General features: G+C 35.9%; 1 protein-coding gene across 5 annotated transcripts in view; it reads right to left on the bottom strand.

The window, feature by feature from the left end:
- Positions 1–2,048: 2,048 nt before the first annotated feature.
- LOC118451281 (protein kinase C-binding protein NELL1) overlaps positions 2,049–17,500 on the bottom strand; it is a 77,199-nt gene continuing 61,747 nt past the window's right edge. For 2 of the 5 annotated variants that reach the window (XM_085658773.1, XM_035887671.2), the window contains exons 3-14: positions 15,229–15,379; positions 14,050–14,332; positions 13,671–13,826; positions 13,283–13,505; positions 12,970–13,161; positions 12,318–12,437; positions 11,669–11,929; positions 11,127–11,501; positions 10,790–11,049; positions 10,362–10,604; positions 6,722–6,742; positions 2,049–3,483 (exon numbers count right to left, since the gene is read on the bottom strand). In XM_085658773.1, the coding sequence (XP_085514899.1) occupies positions 2,410–3,483; positions 6,722–6,742; positions 10,362–10,604; positions 10,790–11,049; positions 11,127–11,501; positions 11,669–11,929; positions 12,318–12,437; positions 12,970–13,161; positions 13,283–13,505; positions 13,671–13,826; positions 14,050–14,332; positions 15,229–15,379 (3,359 nt within the window). In that variant the 3' untranslated portion in view covers positions 2,049–2,409. Of the gene's footprint in view, positions 3,484–6,692; positions 6,743–10,361; positions 10,605–10,789; positions 11,050–11,126; positions 11,502–11,668; positions 11,930–12,317; positions 12,438–12,969; positions 13,162–13,282; positions 13,506–13,670; positions 13,827–14,049; positions 14,333–15,228; positions 15,380–17,500 lie in introns of all 5 variants that reach the window. The other 3 variants (XM_035887669.2, XM_035887672.2, XM_085658772.1) reach the window with 3 other exon arrangements.

The raw sequence follows: 17,500 nt of genomic DNA, 5'->3' as shown, positions 1-17,500 counted from the left end.
AAAATACAAAAAGAGAAAAAGTGGGAAATAAAAAGAAAAGAAACGGAAAGAAAAAGGTTTCGACTTTTCGCTTCGCCGTGTCGTCCGTTCGCCCATTTTTGAGCCGAGTGGGATCGAGCAAAAGCTTTCATGCTTTGTTATTATACATATACATATGTATGTACTTACAATCATATACTAATTCTTCGATCGCATTAACGAAATTCCATACATTTATGGAATATAGTAATACCGTCGATCTGTTTTCTTTCTATCTTTTTTTTTTTCATTTTCTTTCTTTTTTTTTCATTTTCTCTCTCTCTCTCTCTCTCTCTTTCTCTTTCTTTCTCTCTCTTCTATTTCTTTCTGGCACCTCGTCGCTTTGATCATCTTATTATTTACTTTTTCTCTCTTTCTCTCTGTCTCTCTCTCTCTCTTTCGAAAGCGTATTATAACTATGAAATAATCGTAATCGCAAGCACGCGAGCTAAGACGATTATCGAGATTCAATACTATATTTCTCATTTTGTTTTTCTTCTTCTTTCTCCTTTCCTTTCATCTTGTCTATTTCATATTCGTAAGTTTATGTACTTACATATATTGTCGCGAGATATGATATAATCATCATCGTTATTTATATAATAGAGTATATATACTCTATCCCTTTTTATGTGTATATATATATATATATGTATATATATATATATATACATATAAACATATAGAAGTTATATACTCCGTATATAACCGTCCATCTTGAAATCCTCGATCCGGCAATGATCGAGAATGATAATTAGAGATCAATACATATCAATATCGAATAAGATTGATAATTTTCGTCTCTCGTTCGCTTTTTTTCTTTCTTTTTTTTTTTTTATATACCGTCGAATATACACATATACATACACATATATATATATATATGTATATATATAGAATATATTATATATATATAGTTTTTTTTCTTTTTTGCAATATACGATATATCTCACGCACCTATAAATATGTAATCGTAATACACGCTCATTTCGGAATTTCTTCTTCCGTCATACTTTTAGAACTTTTCCTATTTTTATCGCGGCAATCATTTCCTTACGATACACAAATATATCATATACATATATGAATATATATATATATATATATATATATCGCTTATATAATCACGTTGTCGAATTTTCTCAAAGGAGAAAGAATTATCGTGTAAATACGTAAGTACATAAGTAGGTACGTACGTAAGTATGCATGTATGTATGAATGTATGTATGTATGTATGTATGTATGTATGTATGTACGTATGTACGTATGTATATATGTATGTATGTTCGTATATATGTATGTATGTACGTATATATGTATGTGAATATGTATGTATGTATGTTTGTATGTATGTATGTATATATATATATACTTGTTATTTATTTATTTTTTTTTTCATCTTCTTTCATAATCGCTAGGAGTCGTAGTTCAGCGGAACATTGAATTTTATACTCTTATAAGGCCCAAATATTGTGCGCTACCTGTTCGATCGAAATACGCCGAAATACATAAGACGAAAGTGTTACTTTTTTTTTCTGTTTTTTTTTCTTTTTTTTTTTTTTTTTTTATACAGCTCACTCGTACGATCATCGTCATTTTATATATATATATATATATATATATATATATATATATACATATATATAGGTACATATACACATTACGATCGAAGACTCGCATATCGGCGATTGGACGACGATCGATCGGTGATAAGCGAGTCTTCCGAAAGCATATCGAAGGCTCATAGAAAGCTCATCGAAAAAGCTCGGCTAAAGCTCCTGCTCGATCCACGTAACGCGTGTTCGATCGTTGGAAAGCAGCTGTTCTTATCGACTTCGGGGTCGAGGGGGTTGGAAGGAAATAGAGAAGGAAGGAGAAAGCCAGCGAACTCGAATCGATCCTGTATATATATATGTATATATATATATATATATATATATATATGTATATATATATGTATATATATATATATATATATATAAAAGGAGAAAAAAAATAGAAAAAAAAGAAGAAGAAAAGGAAACTGCGAATTTGGGAAGCACGTAGGCCTCCTCTCGACTCCTGGAGTTTTTATCCTGGCCACTTGCTCGACGTCCTTTAGGGACATTTCGTAGGTTTCTTCGATTTCTCTTTCTCTCTCTCTCTCTCTCTCTCTCTCACTCTCTTTTTCTCCATTTCTCTCTTTCTCTCTCTCTCTCTCTCTCTCTCTCTCTCTCTCTCTCTCGTGTACGTGTAATCGTGATCGTCGTCGTTAATCAGGCTGACGCAACCTCGGTACGATCTCAATCTTCCCCTCCCTTCAAAGAAATCCTTACGTCCCGTGGAATGCCTTACCGAACATCTCGACGATTATATATCTCTCTTTTCTAGCTCCCTCGAGATACGGCTCGTTCAAGTGGCGCTACCGCGTACCAAAAAGGACTCGTCCTTGTCGTCCTTGCGACGGCGTCCAACCGACGATAACGAGGAGGATCGACGATCGCGAGAAGAAACGTCACCGGTATTAACCTTAACAGCACCAATATCGGTAGTAGCAACAGTGGCAGTAATAGATGAAATAGATTCGGACGTTTTCTTTGTTTCCGAAGTTGCCGTTTTCGAGGCGAACGTCGAGGAGGTATCGTCGATCGTTGACGAGGATGGGACGAGCAGCGTGACAGATGAGGATGCTGCCGTTGCTGTTGCTGTTGCTGTTGCTGTTGCTGCTGCTGCTGCTGCTGCTGCTGCTGCTGCTGTTGGTGCCGAATTGCTGGAAGAAGAGACTGAGGATGTGGATGAGCTGGAGTACGAGCTTGAGGATGAAGAAGAGGTAGAGAAGGAGGATGAGGATGAGGAGGAGGATAAGGTCGATGCCGTTCGATGTCGAGTCGTTCTAACACCGTCGACGAGATTATTTCGGTCCTTGTTAATAGAGACGTTCTTCGTCGGCGACGTCGTCGACGCCATGGTCGTACCTCGCGATGCCGACACCGTCGACGACGTCGTCTCTCCGCCGAAGCCCTGTTGACTCCTTGTCGTCGACGTAGACGACGTCGTTGTTGCCCGTTGTTGCTGTGACTGTTGTTGTTGTTGTTGTTGTTGTTGTTGTTGTTGTGACTGTTGTTGTTGGTGTTGCTGATGATCGAGGACTCTGGCTCGACGATCGTTTCGCGATTGGACGAACTGCTGTCTGGAACTGCCGAAGTAAATCTTTCTACCTGGCCCCGATGAATTTCCTGATGTCGATGATGACGATGAAGAGTAGATGGAGGCGGAGTAGGACGATGAGACCGACTCGAACTGATGATAGGACCTGGTGACCGCTGGTACAGCTGCTTCCTGTGTACCCTCGACCAACGACCACCTCGTAGAGTCCGATAGAGGCTGTACGAGAGACTCAGGAGCACCGATTGTATCACGTTGCTGTTGCTCGTCGCCCAGATCGCCAGCGCAGCCGTAATCGTAGCTGCAGCATAACTGCCCGTCCTGCGGAGAGTTTCGTTCGTTCTCGGGTTAGCCACGGCGGAAGGAAGCCATTTACACCGATTTGTGTGTGTGTGTGAGTGTGTGTTTGTGTGTGCACTTGTGTATCCGTGTGTGCCCCATGTGTATTTCACTTGCATGTAGCTTCTTTTTTCTTTCTGTACGTGTACGTGTTTGTGTGTATGTGAATGCGTGTGTGTGTGTGTGTCTGTGTGTACGTGCGCGCGCGTCTGTCTGTCTTTTTTTTTCTTTTCTTTAGCAATCTCCGTCCTTCGAGCCGAAGAGTCCTTTGAACTTTCTTTCTGTTTTCTTTTCTTTTTTTTCTCCAAACGTACGACTTTTGCGACGAATAACAAAGAAAAAAAATAAAAAAATAAAAAAATAAAGAAAAAAATAAAAAATACGTCACCACGAACATCACGAAAATAATTTCAAACAATTCTATCGGAGACACTTCGGCCATTCAAGGACAAGAGAGGAGGTACTCGTTCAACATAATATGTTAATTCATTGTTTCTCTAAACTATACCACTTCGTTCCGCCGTGTGGAGTAAGGGTAAGATCGATGAATCGAACAATCCCGTCGTCCATTTTATTTCCTTTCGTGACGTCCTCTCGTATGGCCGCTCCAATATCTTGTTTCTTTGCTCTTTTACGTTTTCTTTTTTTATTTTCTCTTGTTTTGTCTTTTTTTCCTTTTTTTTTTTTTTATTTCTCTTTTCTTATTATTATTATTATTATTATTATTATTATTATTATTATTATCGTGAATCAAAAGGACACGTTCCAAAACGATCACAAATTACAATAATCGTAATGACAATCATGCTGACATTCGAGGGGGGTTGGGGAAAGGGAAACAAAACAATGAATTTCCATAATATGTTTCTCGAGACCCGACGACAGATCTCTAAGTTCTCACTACGCTCGGATTCGTTCCTGGCAATTTTGTGATATCTAACGAGAGGATAAATATATATATATATATATATATATATATATATATATATAAATATAAAAAAAAAAATATATATATATAAAGATATAAAAATAGTAGAAAAATATTCAAGATATTATTATTCGTGCATTTGTAAAACGTTTCGATTGTGAAAATCACCAGGATCGTCGGACGAGCAAATATCGACAGAGATAGAGATAGATAGAAAGAGATAGAGAGATAGAGAGATAGAGAGAGAACGAAAGATAGAGATATAGAGAGAAAGAGACAGAGAGAGAGAGAGACAGAAAGAGAGAGAGAGAGAGAGAAAGACTTTTGGTGCTTCTATCGAATCTCGAATGCAAATCAGAGGAGGGTGCAAGAGAGGCTCTCGAGTGTAACAACAAAAGTCTAGTGGAAGATAAAGAACGGTAAAGAAAAAAGAAAAGAAAAAAAAAAGGAAAAGACAAAGAAAAGAAAAAAGAAGAAACAACACAGAAAGAAAGGAAGAAAGAAAGAAATAGAGAAAGTAAGAAGGAAAGAGAGAGAGAGAGAGAGAGAGAGAGAGAACTAACCAACAAATAAAGATAAGAAAAAAAGGAGAAAAAAACTCATTCAAGATGCATTATGTGTGCTTGTGTTTGTATTTTTGTATATAGATATTACGTGTTTTCGTCTTCTTCGTGCGCTGCAAACGACCATAACGAGATACAAAAAAGATACGGGAAGAAACGTGAACGGAGACCCCCATTAAACCCATCGTTCGCTTGATACCAACAAGACAGTACATGTGTCGAAGTGTGCGTACGGGGGGGGGGCGGTGGAGGATAGGAATTAATTAGGGATTGGTTCAAAAATATTTAATTGGTTAAAGTTATTATCAGATAATGTAAGGATTGCATTTGGATTTATTTCTTTCTTTTGTTTTTGTTATCTCAAATGGAAAGTGGAAGTGAACGAATATTTGGGGGACAGAGTGAGGTGGGGTGGGGGTTGCATGCAAATTTTGAAAACGTGCAGATATTTCTAGCCATTGCACGAGAGACAGATTAATATTTTCGTTCTCGGCCGATCGATCGATCGATCGATCTATCTACGATCATATAGAAAAATAATCGATGATAACGAAGATAAATCTTAGCTATATAATTGAAAATCTTTTCTTTTTTTTTTCTCTTTTTTTTTTTTCTTTTCTTTTTTTCTTTCTTTTGTTTTCAAAAATGATATAAAACGATGAATAATTAAACGCGAACGAAATGTAAATAAATGAATAAATGAGAAATTCAATGATTTTATTATGAATTAAAAAATCTTCGTGGAAATTAATCGTAGAGAAAATAAAGCATTGTTGTTACATACGCATACATATATACATACATACGCACACACACATATATATATATATATATATATATATATACATATATATATACATGTATCCATGTATGTATGTAGGTATAATCTTGTTAATGGATATGTTATATTAAGTAATATTATTGTAAAATGGAGTAATGACGTCACGGTCGAGAACACTCTCGTGAGAACGCGACGAACGATCATGCTGCGTGCTCGCGAGTCTCTCTCGAGACAAGAAAGCTTTGGTGATCAGCGTGCGGCGATCGACGAGAGTCCTCTAAAGATAATTATTATTACGAATTTTTTTTGTGATTTGGGAAAGACAAGGCAAATAGAAGAAGATAGAAAGTTAAAGAGAACGAGATAGGTAGGGAGATAGGTAAGGAGATTATGGGAATGTAGAAAGAAAGAGAGATTTCATTTAGCTGGAAGATAACGAAGGTAAAAAGTAAAAGTGGACGACGAGAAAGATATAAAACAAAAGTATATATATATATATATATATATATATATATATATATATATATATAAGAGGGAAAAGAAAAAAAAAGGAAAAAAGAAAGAAAGAAAAAATAAAACAGAATGAAATAAAGTTTAGAGAACGAGCAAAGAAGGCAAATCGAGCGATCGATCGAGAAAATAATCGATTTAATAAAGCAGGCAAGTTTTTAAGTTAAAAATAAGCACTCGAGCTCGCTTGGTCGTGACAATAGATAGTTAACTAATAGAGTTAAAAAACCAACAAAGAGAAATATATGTATATACATATACATATGCATACATATATCTAGATATATGTATATATGCATATACATATATATATATATATATATATATAATTTTTTTTTATAGATAGAAAAGAGACAGAAGATATAGATAGGCAGGTAGATTATAGGTGAGGTAGAAGTGACGTGATTACCGATGCACACAACACGCGCTATTGCTCACCAATTGGGCGCAGTACGGCACCTGCAAGGATACCCATCGTTAGGCTATCAGGTTAGTCATCACGGGCAAAGGTGGTGGGATTAATTTACATGATATGTTACGGGCATACAAATTTTGATATTAGTTTTTGCGTCACACATTCTTTCTTTACTTTTCTTATTTTTTTTTTTTTCTTGTTTTGTTTCGTTTGCTTTTTTTCTTGTTTTTTTTTGAGGGGTGTTTTTTTTTTTTTCTTTTTTTTTGATTCCTTTCAATAATCTCGCTCATCGTCGAAGGCACCCCCCTCCCCTCCCGAAGTTGTTTCTCTTAATCGATCAATGATGAATCGTTTTATTCGAGATTACGAACAAAATGATTACTCATTTATATTCATTTATATATTGATTAATTTTCCTTTATAATATTTATTGGATTAAATTGTTCTCTTGATCGATATCAAGAATCGGTGGGGCGGGGTGGGGGGTCGGCGGTGGGGGTACCATCGAGACACGAGTGTTCAAGGTCATGCTTGAAACGGTCGATCGCTAGAGAAAGATCGGGTCCTTATTTTTTTCGATTAATAACTCAGGCAGGAAAAATTTCGCTAAGATGATCCATGCAGGGCCGATCCCGAAGCACGCGCGATCGTGAGATCCTTGTCTCGATCTCGCGCGTATATGGACGATTACGATAGACGTAAACGACGAAAAGAGAAGAAGAAGAAGAAGAAGAAGAAGAAGAAGAAGAAGAAGAAAAATAACAAGAATCGAAGAAAAATCTTGACAATAATATTTTTATCTTTCTTATATCCTTTTTCTTAATTTTCTTCTTTCTTTTTCTTTTTTCTTTCTCTTTTCCTTGTCCTTCTATTTTCACACGTCCGTACGTAAAAGACCATTACGCTTAAAGAAGATCCAAGCCTCGAATAAGAAGCGAGCGAACGAGCTTTCAAAGTTAATTTGTTAATAAGACAGCTTTTCCTTGGACACTGACACACCTCGATCACGTCCATTTCGATCGAGATTTTTCGCTCGCGTGACCGTGTTCGTTCGTCTTTGTCTTATCTTATTCTTTTTTTTTCCTTTTTCTTTTTCTATTACATATACTTTGACTTTTACTTCTTTTTTCTTTTTCTTTTTCTTTTTTTCTTTTTTTTTTTTTCCTTATATCTTCTCCCCTCGACGTCCCTACCAGATCTAATTGTACGTTTTTATTTCGCGTAGAAAGAACGAACGGACATTGTCACGTGGACGAGGCAGGCAACGTAAAAAAAAAAAAAAAAAAAAAAAAAAAAAGAAAAAAAGAAAAAAAAAGAAAAACAAGAAATAAAGAAAAAAAGAAAAAAGACGTCTAGTAGCTCAGGTCAGCTTAAGGATTAATTACGTCCTTGGATACTTTCTTTTTCTTTTTCTGTTTTTTTTTTTTTTTTTTTTTTTTTTTTCTTTTTTTTACGATTCGGACGCTATTTTTACGGCAAATAATTATTTTTACAGCGATAAACAATTACTGATGTATAGTAATAATAATAATAATTATAATAATAATAATAATAATAATAATAATAATAATAATAATAATAATAATAATAATAATAATAATAATAATAATAATAATAATGATAATGATAAGAATGATAATAATAATGATAATGATAATAACAATAATAATGATAATGATGATGACGATGACGACGATGATGATGATGATGATGATGATGATGATGATGATGATGATGATGATGATGATGATGATGATGATGATAATAATAATGATAATAATAATAATAATAATAATAATAATAATAATAATAATAATAATAATAATAATAATAATAATAATAGTAATAATACAGGCGAGAAGATATCGCATGACAAGTATGTACTAGCGCGACGAAAAAAGTGGGCCCCAGACGCCGGGAGAAGAGATCTTTTCGTATTTCTTTGTTCCTCTTTTCTTTTTTTTTTCTTTTTTTTTTTTATTCATTATTATTAACGTTGTTCATCATCTTCGACATTTTACTAATTTTTTTTCCTTTCTTTTTTTTTTATATCGTTGGGTCCCTCCTCTCGGCGTTAAAAAAAATTAATAAGATTTCAGCGCATAGCTCTGCAAACTCGGACTCGCGTTATACACATCGCAAGAAAAAAAAAAAAAAGAAATATAAAATGGCATAACGAAGGCTGATCAAGAAAAAAAGAAAAAAAATAAGTAAAAAAAGATAGAAAGATAGAGAGAGAAAGAGAGAGAGAGAGAGAGAGAGAGAGAGAGAGAGAGAGAAAGAGATTAGAAGATTAGTCAGTATATCTCTTGCGTTATACGAGGATTATCTAATGAAGATAATTATATTAGAAAGATTTTTAGAAAGAGAGATAGAAAAAAGATAAAGATAGATTGAATGGAAAAGAGCGAGAAAATGATAAATAAGTTTATTAATTAAAACTCGTATGCTAAGAGAGACTTTATCTATACGTGGCGGAGATGAAGTTTAGAAAAATATAATAATAACAATAGTAACAATAATAATAATAATAATAATAATAATAATAATAATAATAATTAATAAAAGTAATAATTAATAATGACAACAACGATAATATTGTTATTCTCTCTTTGTAAAAATCGATAAATGAAGCGGCTGCAAATAATTGGATCTCTTTTTTTTTCAGCACACAGAAAGCGATATCTTACATACGGGAGACAATCCTTTTCTTTTTAATTTTTTTTTCTTAAAAAAAAAAAAAAAAAAAAAAAAAATAAATAAATAAACAAAAAGAAAGAAGAAGAAGCTGCAATCGCTTAGATGCAATAAATCGAACATACCGATCCGCCACGCATATCATGTTAATACTACATATATATTTTGCAATGAATGCCTGCCGCGCATAGCAACTTATCGTACGTCGCTTATAACTATATAACGAGCGTAACTGAATTAGGCTGATGAAAGAACCCACGTTTAAATCGAAGCGATATGACTTTTTCGTTTACTGACCTTGATGCTCTTGAATTTGAAAGAAGAGACAGAGATAGATAGAGATAGAAAGAGAGAGAGAGAAGAAAAAGAGAGAAAACCAGAGAGAGAGAGAGAGAGAGAGAGAGAGAGAGAGAGAGAGAGAAAGAGAAAGAGAGAGATAGAGCTAGAGAGAGAGAGAGAGAGAGAGAGAGAGAGAGAGATAGAGAGAGAGAGAGACAGAGAGAGAGAGAGAGAGAGAGCAAAAGGATCAAGTAAGATGATGAGAAAAAGAGAGAAAAAGATATATATATATGTACATATATACATACATATAATGTGTATATACATATATATATATATATATATATATATATATATGTGTGTGTATATAAAGAAGAAAGATAGATCACCGAGACGATCGAATTAATTTGTATGATAAATAAGTGTATGTAAATTGAAAAAAGCTCATTGACATTTATATGGGAAAGATGTCGCGAGGAGATCTCCCGAGAGTCCTCGAATAGAAATCTTCTCCTCCCTCGTCATTAATTCCCTCCCCCCAAGCTCTCCCGTCCCTGCCATCCCCCAATATCCTAGCCTTTCACCGTTCAAGGGCCCTCGCAGGGGAAAAGGACCGACGATCGAATCTTTCGTTCCTAGGACGCGATCGTGCCTGATCCTGATCCTCCACCTCCTCTTCCTTCTTACCTTGCACTCGCACGTGGTGCATTTGTCATGGGGGTCCTGCCATGAGCTCCCACTGTCGTGTATTATGCCCGCGTAACTGCATGGCCTTGGATGACTAAGAACCGACAGAGATGTACCGTTCAAGGTTACTTCGCGAGCGCAAGGATCATCCTCACAGCGAGGACAACAGTCGCCGTCCTCGGTTATTGGATTCGAACAGGTCACCGGTGGACACTCCATTTGCCAACAATCGATCTCGCCATACTGAAATCGATGATACATGTATATCTTGGACACAAATATCGTTTTCGGGTATAAACATATTATATATATATATATATATATATATATATATATATATATTTGTATACTATTAAATAATTAAAAATAATTGAAATAATTAATTGATTAATTGAAGTAATTATTTTCCACTCGTTTTTTTTCATTACCAGGCACTCGCAAGTTTGACATTGGTATATCCAACGCTCCCCGCTTCTAAAGACCAAATGATGAAGTTCCTGATGTCTGCAGGACGCAGCAGGGTCGCACTGCGGACAACATTTGTCCTTTCGACTTCCAGGAAGGCTACAATCGCATATTGGTTCTCTGCAGGTTATCACGCCGTCGTTGCATGTGCAACGTCTGCATGGATTCCCCGCTGGTGCCAATGTATCGCCGTTTGCAACTTCTCTATCCTCGAACCAACAACCTGAGAAAGATTAAATGACATTTATGAATTTAAATACGATCGAACTCGTTTCGAATCGATTAAGAGAATCGACTCACTCAATCTACATTCTTCGTCCGTGTTGTTATCCTCCCTTGGACAGGCACACGCGTAACCACCCTCGGTGTTGACGCATTTTGCGCTGGGATGACACGTGTGCCTCCTCTCGATCGTATGGTCGTTGCATTCGTCGATGTCGAGACATTGAGTGCCCTGTGTGCTGTCGTGTAGGGCGCTTCTATAACCGGACTTACAGCGACAATAATACCAACCGGGCATATTGAAGCAACTCGATGATTGATGACATCTGTGAAGATCGCTGGCGCATTCGTCCAAGTCGAGTTCGCAGCTGTTACCGATGTATCCCCTTCGGCAAGAACACCGACCCGGTGCTACGCATTCTCCACCATTTTGGCAAGTCTGATTGCAAATAGCTAAAATGAAAAGGGAAAAGGAAAAAAAAAAGAAAGATGAATAAGGAAAGAAAGAAGAAATAAGATAACGATAAGAAGAAGAACGAAGGGAGATGAGAATGTAGTCTGCTGATCGATGTAAGAAATAAAATGATGAATCAATAATGTTTTAAGGAAGGATACTTTACGTTTACACGTGTGCCCATCGCCGGCATAACCGTCCTTGCAAACGCAGTAGTAACTGCCGGCAGTGTTAACGCACGTCGCGTGCTCGTCACACGTGTGATGTCCCGTAACGCACTCGTCCAACTCAGCGCAATTGAACTTGTCGACTCTGTGATAACCAGGAAGACACTCGCACGTATAAGAGCCGATCACGTTGACGCATCTGGTATTGGCGTTGCAATGATGACCTTCCGATCCACCTTGCTGCTTACACTCGTCCACGTCTATGTAGAAGATTAAGGAACGACGAGCATAGATCAAAGATTGTTCCTTATAGACCTTCTAAATCTCAAGGTTGCTCACTTTTTGAACGAGTCTAGACGATGGACTCATCGATGTGTCTGCCCAAGGCATTAACCCCTTCGATTTCCGTCTATCGCGTCGTGACATTCACGTTGAGTTTCGATCAGACAGATTAGAATTCATGAAATTTCAATTATTAGGAAATAGAGATTGGTATGTTAATCATCGAGAAGATTGCCATGCAAAAGAATGTTATTCCCGTTAATTAATGATCGTTAACGATATAGAAATGGGGGTTAATGTGATTATTCGACGCATCGTTTCCGTTCGATTTGACATGCGAGTAAGTTAGAGATAAGCGTTAGGTACCGTGACAGTTATGACCATCCCCCTGGAAACCGATATCGCAGTGGCAGGCGTAGGTCGTCTGGAGATTCAGGCAGGACGCGTTAGCATGACACTTGTGGCCCTTCGCGCAGTAGTCCACCCCTGGTTAAATTGGATTAGCCAGGCAGATGAAGAGGCGGTTAGAGATTTGATTAGAGCTTTAATGATTGACGTGCGGGGAAAAAAAGTCAGGAAAGTTTCAATGTTCCTAAAATGCTTTTGCTCCTTTCTTTTCCCTTTGTTTCGTTTTGTTTGTTTTCTTTTTTTTTTTTTTTTTTTTTTCTTTTTATCTTTTGGTCATTTTTTTTGTCGCTCTCTTTTTTGTTTTTCTTTTTTTTCTTTTCGTCTTTTGTTTCATTTTGTTATTTATTTATTTACTTTTTCTCTTATCTATTCGATTAAATACAAATACACGTGATTTTCTTTTTTCGTTTTCTTTTTTTCTCCCCCCTATCCCCCCTATCCCCCCTATCCCCCCCCCCTATCCCCCCGAAAGAAAAGTTACTGTAAAAGAAGAGTGATTCCTTTCTCTTCCTTTTATTTTTTTTTCTTTTTCATTTTTCTTTTTTTCTTTTTTTCTTTTTTTTTTTTTTTCTTTCCTTTTATATATTTTCTTTGAGATTAACATTTCTACCTGGGCAGTACTTGCAACATTCCTCAGCAACGCTGATTTGTTCGCTGGGCGGACACGGCAGTGGTGGACATCTTGTTTCTGTGTCGAACCTTTGACAGGTGAAGCTACCGTCGTAGCAGTCGCATTCGACGCACTGCTTCGGTGAGACCTTCACGCCGTGATCATAGATCACACCGTGAAGATAACATTGTTCTGTCGAACATGTATGTATATATATATATATATATATATATTTATATATAAATAAATGAGTCGTAATTAATGATTGAAAATGTTCAATTGGCAAATGTAAAATGTCGACGTTTTAACTCACTTAAACAAATTGGGCAGCATTGTTCCTGAGGAATGACTGGATTTTTACAGGTGACAGGAGCACAGGGTGTAGGCCTACACTCGATTTCACCATGAACGCAAGAACATTGTTGGCAACCTTTTTCCCAGGTCGCACCATCCTCGTGAACTGTACCATTTGCCCTGCAAGATTTTTGGCACTCGCACTCTTCGACCTTGTTTATTCTGCCCTCTGCAGCGGCTAGCTGAAAGGAAGGAGGTCGATAATAGCGCGCGATACAATGAAATTAATAAAAAGGAAAAGAAGAAAAGAAAGAAGAAGAAGAAGAAGAAGAAGAAGAAAAAGAATTTCATCAAGGAAAGATATAAAAAAAAAAGAAAAGAAAATAAAAGAAACTAGTTCTACCAACCCTATGCGTTAACTCGTTGAGATTGTGTATGAGCTGTTCGACGGTATTCTGGAGCATAGAAAATTGTCCGCAGGTTGGACAGGACGAATCGAGCTGAGGACATTGCGAGAGATATCCATGGGGTCCTGGTACCAGCTTGACGTCCTGCAAAGCACCCTGCGAAAATTTCCTCAGAATAATGATCTCAGTCGAATAATGACAATATAATCATACGAGCTTTAATTAAATGTCTTTTCAAGACATTTGACAAGATCCATTCGATTGTCACATATTATGTATATTTATGTATAGGTACATACAAAAAAAGAAAAGAAAAAAAAGAAAATAAACAACAACAACAACAACAACAACGTCGTAAAAAACGAAACTTTAAAACTACCTTGAAAAGAAAGTGCCTGGCATTTCTCTGACCAATCCAGAGTTGGAGCTGCGGTAGAGTGAAATTAGTGTCTGGTGGACCTGGCCTGAGTAATCGCCTGTAAAGAGGGTGACAGTCGACGAGTAGCTCGACCTGCGAGCCGCTTATACTCAGGGCAACCCTGTGCCAGGCGCCGTCGGCCAGTCGAAAAGGAAATGCCTCGACGTGGACACTCCCGTCACGGCGTGATACATAATGAAGTCGTAATTCGTCCTTGCGCCCGCTGCTCTGCAGCTCCAAATATCTGTTTTTTGTTTTTTTTTTTTTTTTTTTTTTTTTTATGAATAACGATAACGATCTATAAAGAAGAATTTCTTTGTTTTCTTTCCGTCTTTTTTTTTTCTTTTTCTTTTTTTCTTCTTCTTTCTTTTCTTTATTTCTTCTTTTCAATCAAAAATCATACAAAAGACGTCCGACGTTAAATAATGTCTTTCTTCTTAGACTCATCAACGTTAAAGAAGACAAAATGAAAAATTGAAAATTAATTCGACGTTTAAATGAGAGCAAAAGAAAAAAAAAAAAAAAAAAAAAAAAAAAAGAAAAAAAAGAAAAAAGAATAAATGAAAAAGAAATAGACAGAGATATGTATATCGTGCCTAAGTCTTGTTAAAAATCGTTAGAATTCATTTATGCAAATTGTATCGAATAAACAGTCACGTTTCCGATGGTGAAGTGATCTCAAGCGTTGTAATTTACGACGACATTACAAGTGCAGCGTTTTAATTTGCCACGTGATAACTGCACGTGTTTTACCTACATATGTCCAATTTCTGTCAACCAGGTCAAAACTATTGGACTAATACGTCGTTCATCTCGTTCTCGCGTGCCAACACCGGTCAGAACTTTCGGGTCAACTGTTTTTTTTCTCCTTTTTTTTTTTTTCTTTTTTTTTTCTTTCTTTTTAATCACTCACGTATCAACAACTATTGACGATTTATCTTTCTCTTCTTTTATGCTTAATGATCTTTTCATTAAGAAAAAAAAAAAAAAAAAAAAAAAAAAAAAAAGAAAAAAGTGAAATAATCATAAATCATAATAACGAAAAGAAAGATTAATACGATTACGAAACGATAATTCGGTCGAATTAATTTATTGATATTAAATCTAGGAAGATATTAAAATATACCACGTTATATGTACCTATTGTTCCCGTGTGAAAAGGCGACGATAGTTCCGGAATTGGCCTCCTCCTGGCGTAAAGCAGCAGCTATAGTAAATTCCGGAACCCGCCGGAGTAGTGCAGCCGCTCGTTTGAAACTTGCCTCGCTGAGTCGGAGCTCTCTCTCCTCGCCTGAAAGTAGTAATGCATGATTATTGGTCGGCCGGTACTTTCATATCGAATCGATCGATCCATCGATAATCGATAGATATATCGACGATCTCATTCTCGCAAATAATTCTTCGAAAGTTTCTTCTTTTACTTTTCAGTGACGAAAACAAAAAAAAAAAAAAAAAAAAAAGAAAAGGAAAAAAAAAAGGCAGAAGAAAAAATAAAAGAGAAGACGAAGAAAAATAAAATGGGAGGAAAAAGACTCGTTCTATATAAATAATTTAAATTCTAATATTCATGAATGGAAAAATAAAAATAGAAGCGTATTACCGTCAAACACGCGATACAACAATTTGCAGAATTTCATTCTAGCAAGTAACCCCAGTGCCACGACAGTTATTTACTTGGTTATAATATTTTGCTCGTTGCAACCTTAAAAATCTTTCCTTCGAAATAATGACTGACTATGTTCTACGACTTTTGTGAATTAGTAAAAAAAAAAAAAAAACACAAAAAAAAAAAAAATAAATAAATAAAAAAAGGAAAGAAAAAAAGAATTACAAATCTCGTTGGGAACATAACTTTTTCCTTCTATCTCTTAAAGTATCATGAGTATAATATCTCCTTTATGATCCGGCAAAAATGGTCGAAAAGTTCACAACAAACGTTTCGCGAAATGCTGACTAAAATCGCCGCTGGCTGATGAAACTCAAAAGTTATCTAACTGCGATGTGTGTTAGGAGTGGAAATAGGGTAGCTTTTGTTATTGACTCTTTTGCAAAAGAGATTACGATTCTCTCTCTCTCTCTCTCTCTCTTTATCTATCTCTATCTCTCTTTTGGGTAGTTTGATATATAGAACAGTGACCAAATTTTGTCAGTAGCGACGAATTCGACCTGGGAAAGTGAGATTTGTGCTCGTTGGGTTACGTAATCGCATTTGTAACACGCGAAAATTCAATTCAAATCTCGTGTTAGCTCTACAATATTTTTCCGGGCTCGAAGGAAATAATACCATTGTCTCTTTATTTTATCTCTCTCTCTCTCTCTCTTTCTCTTTCTATCTCTCTCTCTTTTTTTCCGCCATAATGAAAACGTATACATTGGTATCATCGTGGATCGTTAAGGAAAAAGAAAAAAAAAGAAAAAAAAAGAAAGAAGGAAAGAAAAAACGAGATCGAACTTGCCGATAATGTCGACGCTCAATTCCATGCTCGTGGTATTTCAACGTGGTATTTAAATCGATCGAATATAATAAAAAATGTGATATAATATAAAAGAGAGAGAGAGAGAGAGAGAGAGAAAGAGAGAGTGAAATGTTCGAAAGTAAAGGAAGGTTTGATCTTTGGAAATCGAATAAAAATAATTCGAATTCGATAGAATATAATATAATCGTAGTGGTGTACGTTCTTGTTTGTTAAATAATCTATCAGCTCGTTCTATCGCAATGAATTTTACATATATATATATATATATATATATATATATATATATATATATAAATGAAATTTTATAAAATAAAATATGAATTTATCGATTTATCGATTATGTATATATGTATCAACGAAGGAAAATCTATTATCATTTAATCGTTAGCGACATTAAATGTGCATAAAGAAATTGAAGATTGTTATATCTCTTATGTTCTTTTTCTCTTTCTCTTTTTCTTTTTAATTTTTTCTTCCTTCTATTTCTCTAAATGCAAGATTTTACTCCAAAGATTTTAATTTTTATATAATCAAGGACAAATTTCTTTTCTTCACTTGGAACTTGAAACACCGATGAAACGTACGTGAGCGAGCCAAGTATAATCAATTAAATTTCATCTATTTCTCTTTCGGTGGATACTTCATCGAGGCATTATTAAGTGGTAGGAGCTCCTTTTACACGTTCGATGTCTCGATTACCTTCGTCCGGTCGGTTACCTTCTCTCTGGCTTTGAACAACGGCGTGTCATTAAAAGGCACGCGTGTAACGTGCGCCGTGCAAACGATCGGCGCTATGACAGACCTATGCGAGGGCTGTAAGCGAGAGAGAGAGAGAGAGAGAAGTAGGGCTGTAAAGGTTGGTATGTGTACATCTACCTACACACAGAGATGCATACAGTCGGTGACAAAATTGTATATACACTTGTTCGAAAGGC

This window comes from Vespa mandarinia, chromosome 8 (assembly GCF_050613455.1).
Source record: "Vespa mandarinia isolate Hongniang chromosome 8, ASM5061345v1, whole genome shotgun sequence".
In the NCBI taxonomy this organism is placed as follows: domain Eukaryota; kingdom Metazoa; phylum Arthropoda; class Insecta; order Hymenoptera; family Vespidae; genus Vespa; species Vespa mandarinia.
This window is presented reverse-complemented; position numbering and strand designations above follow the sequence as displayed.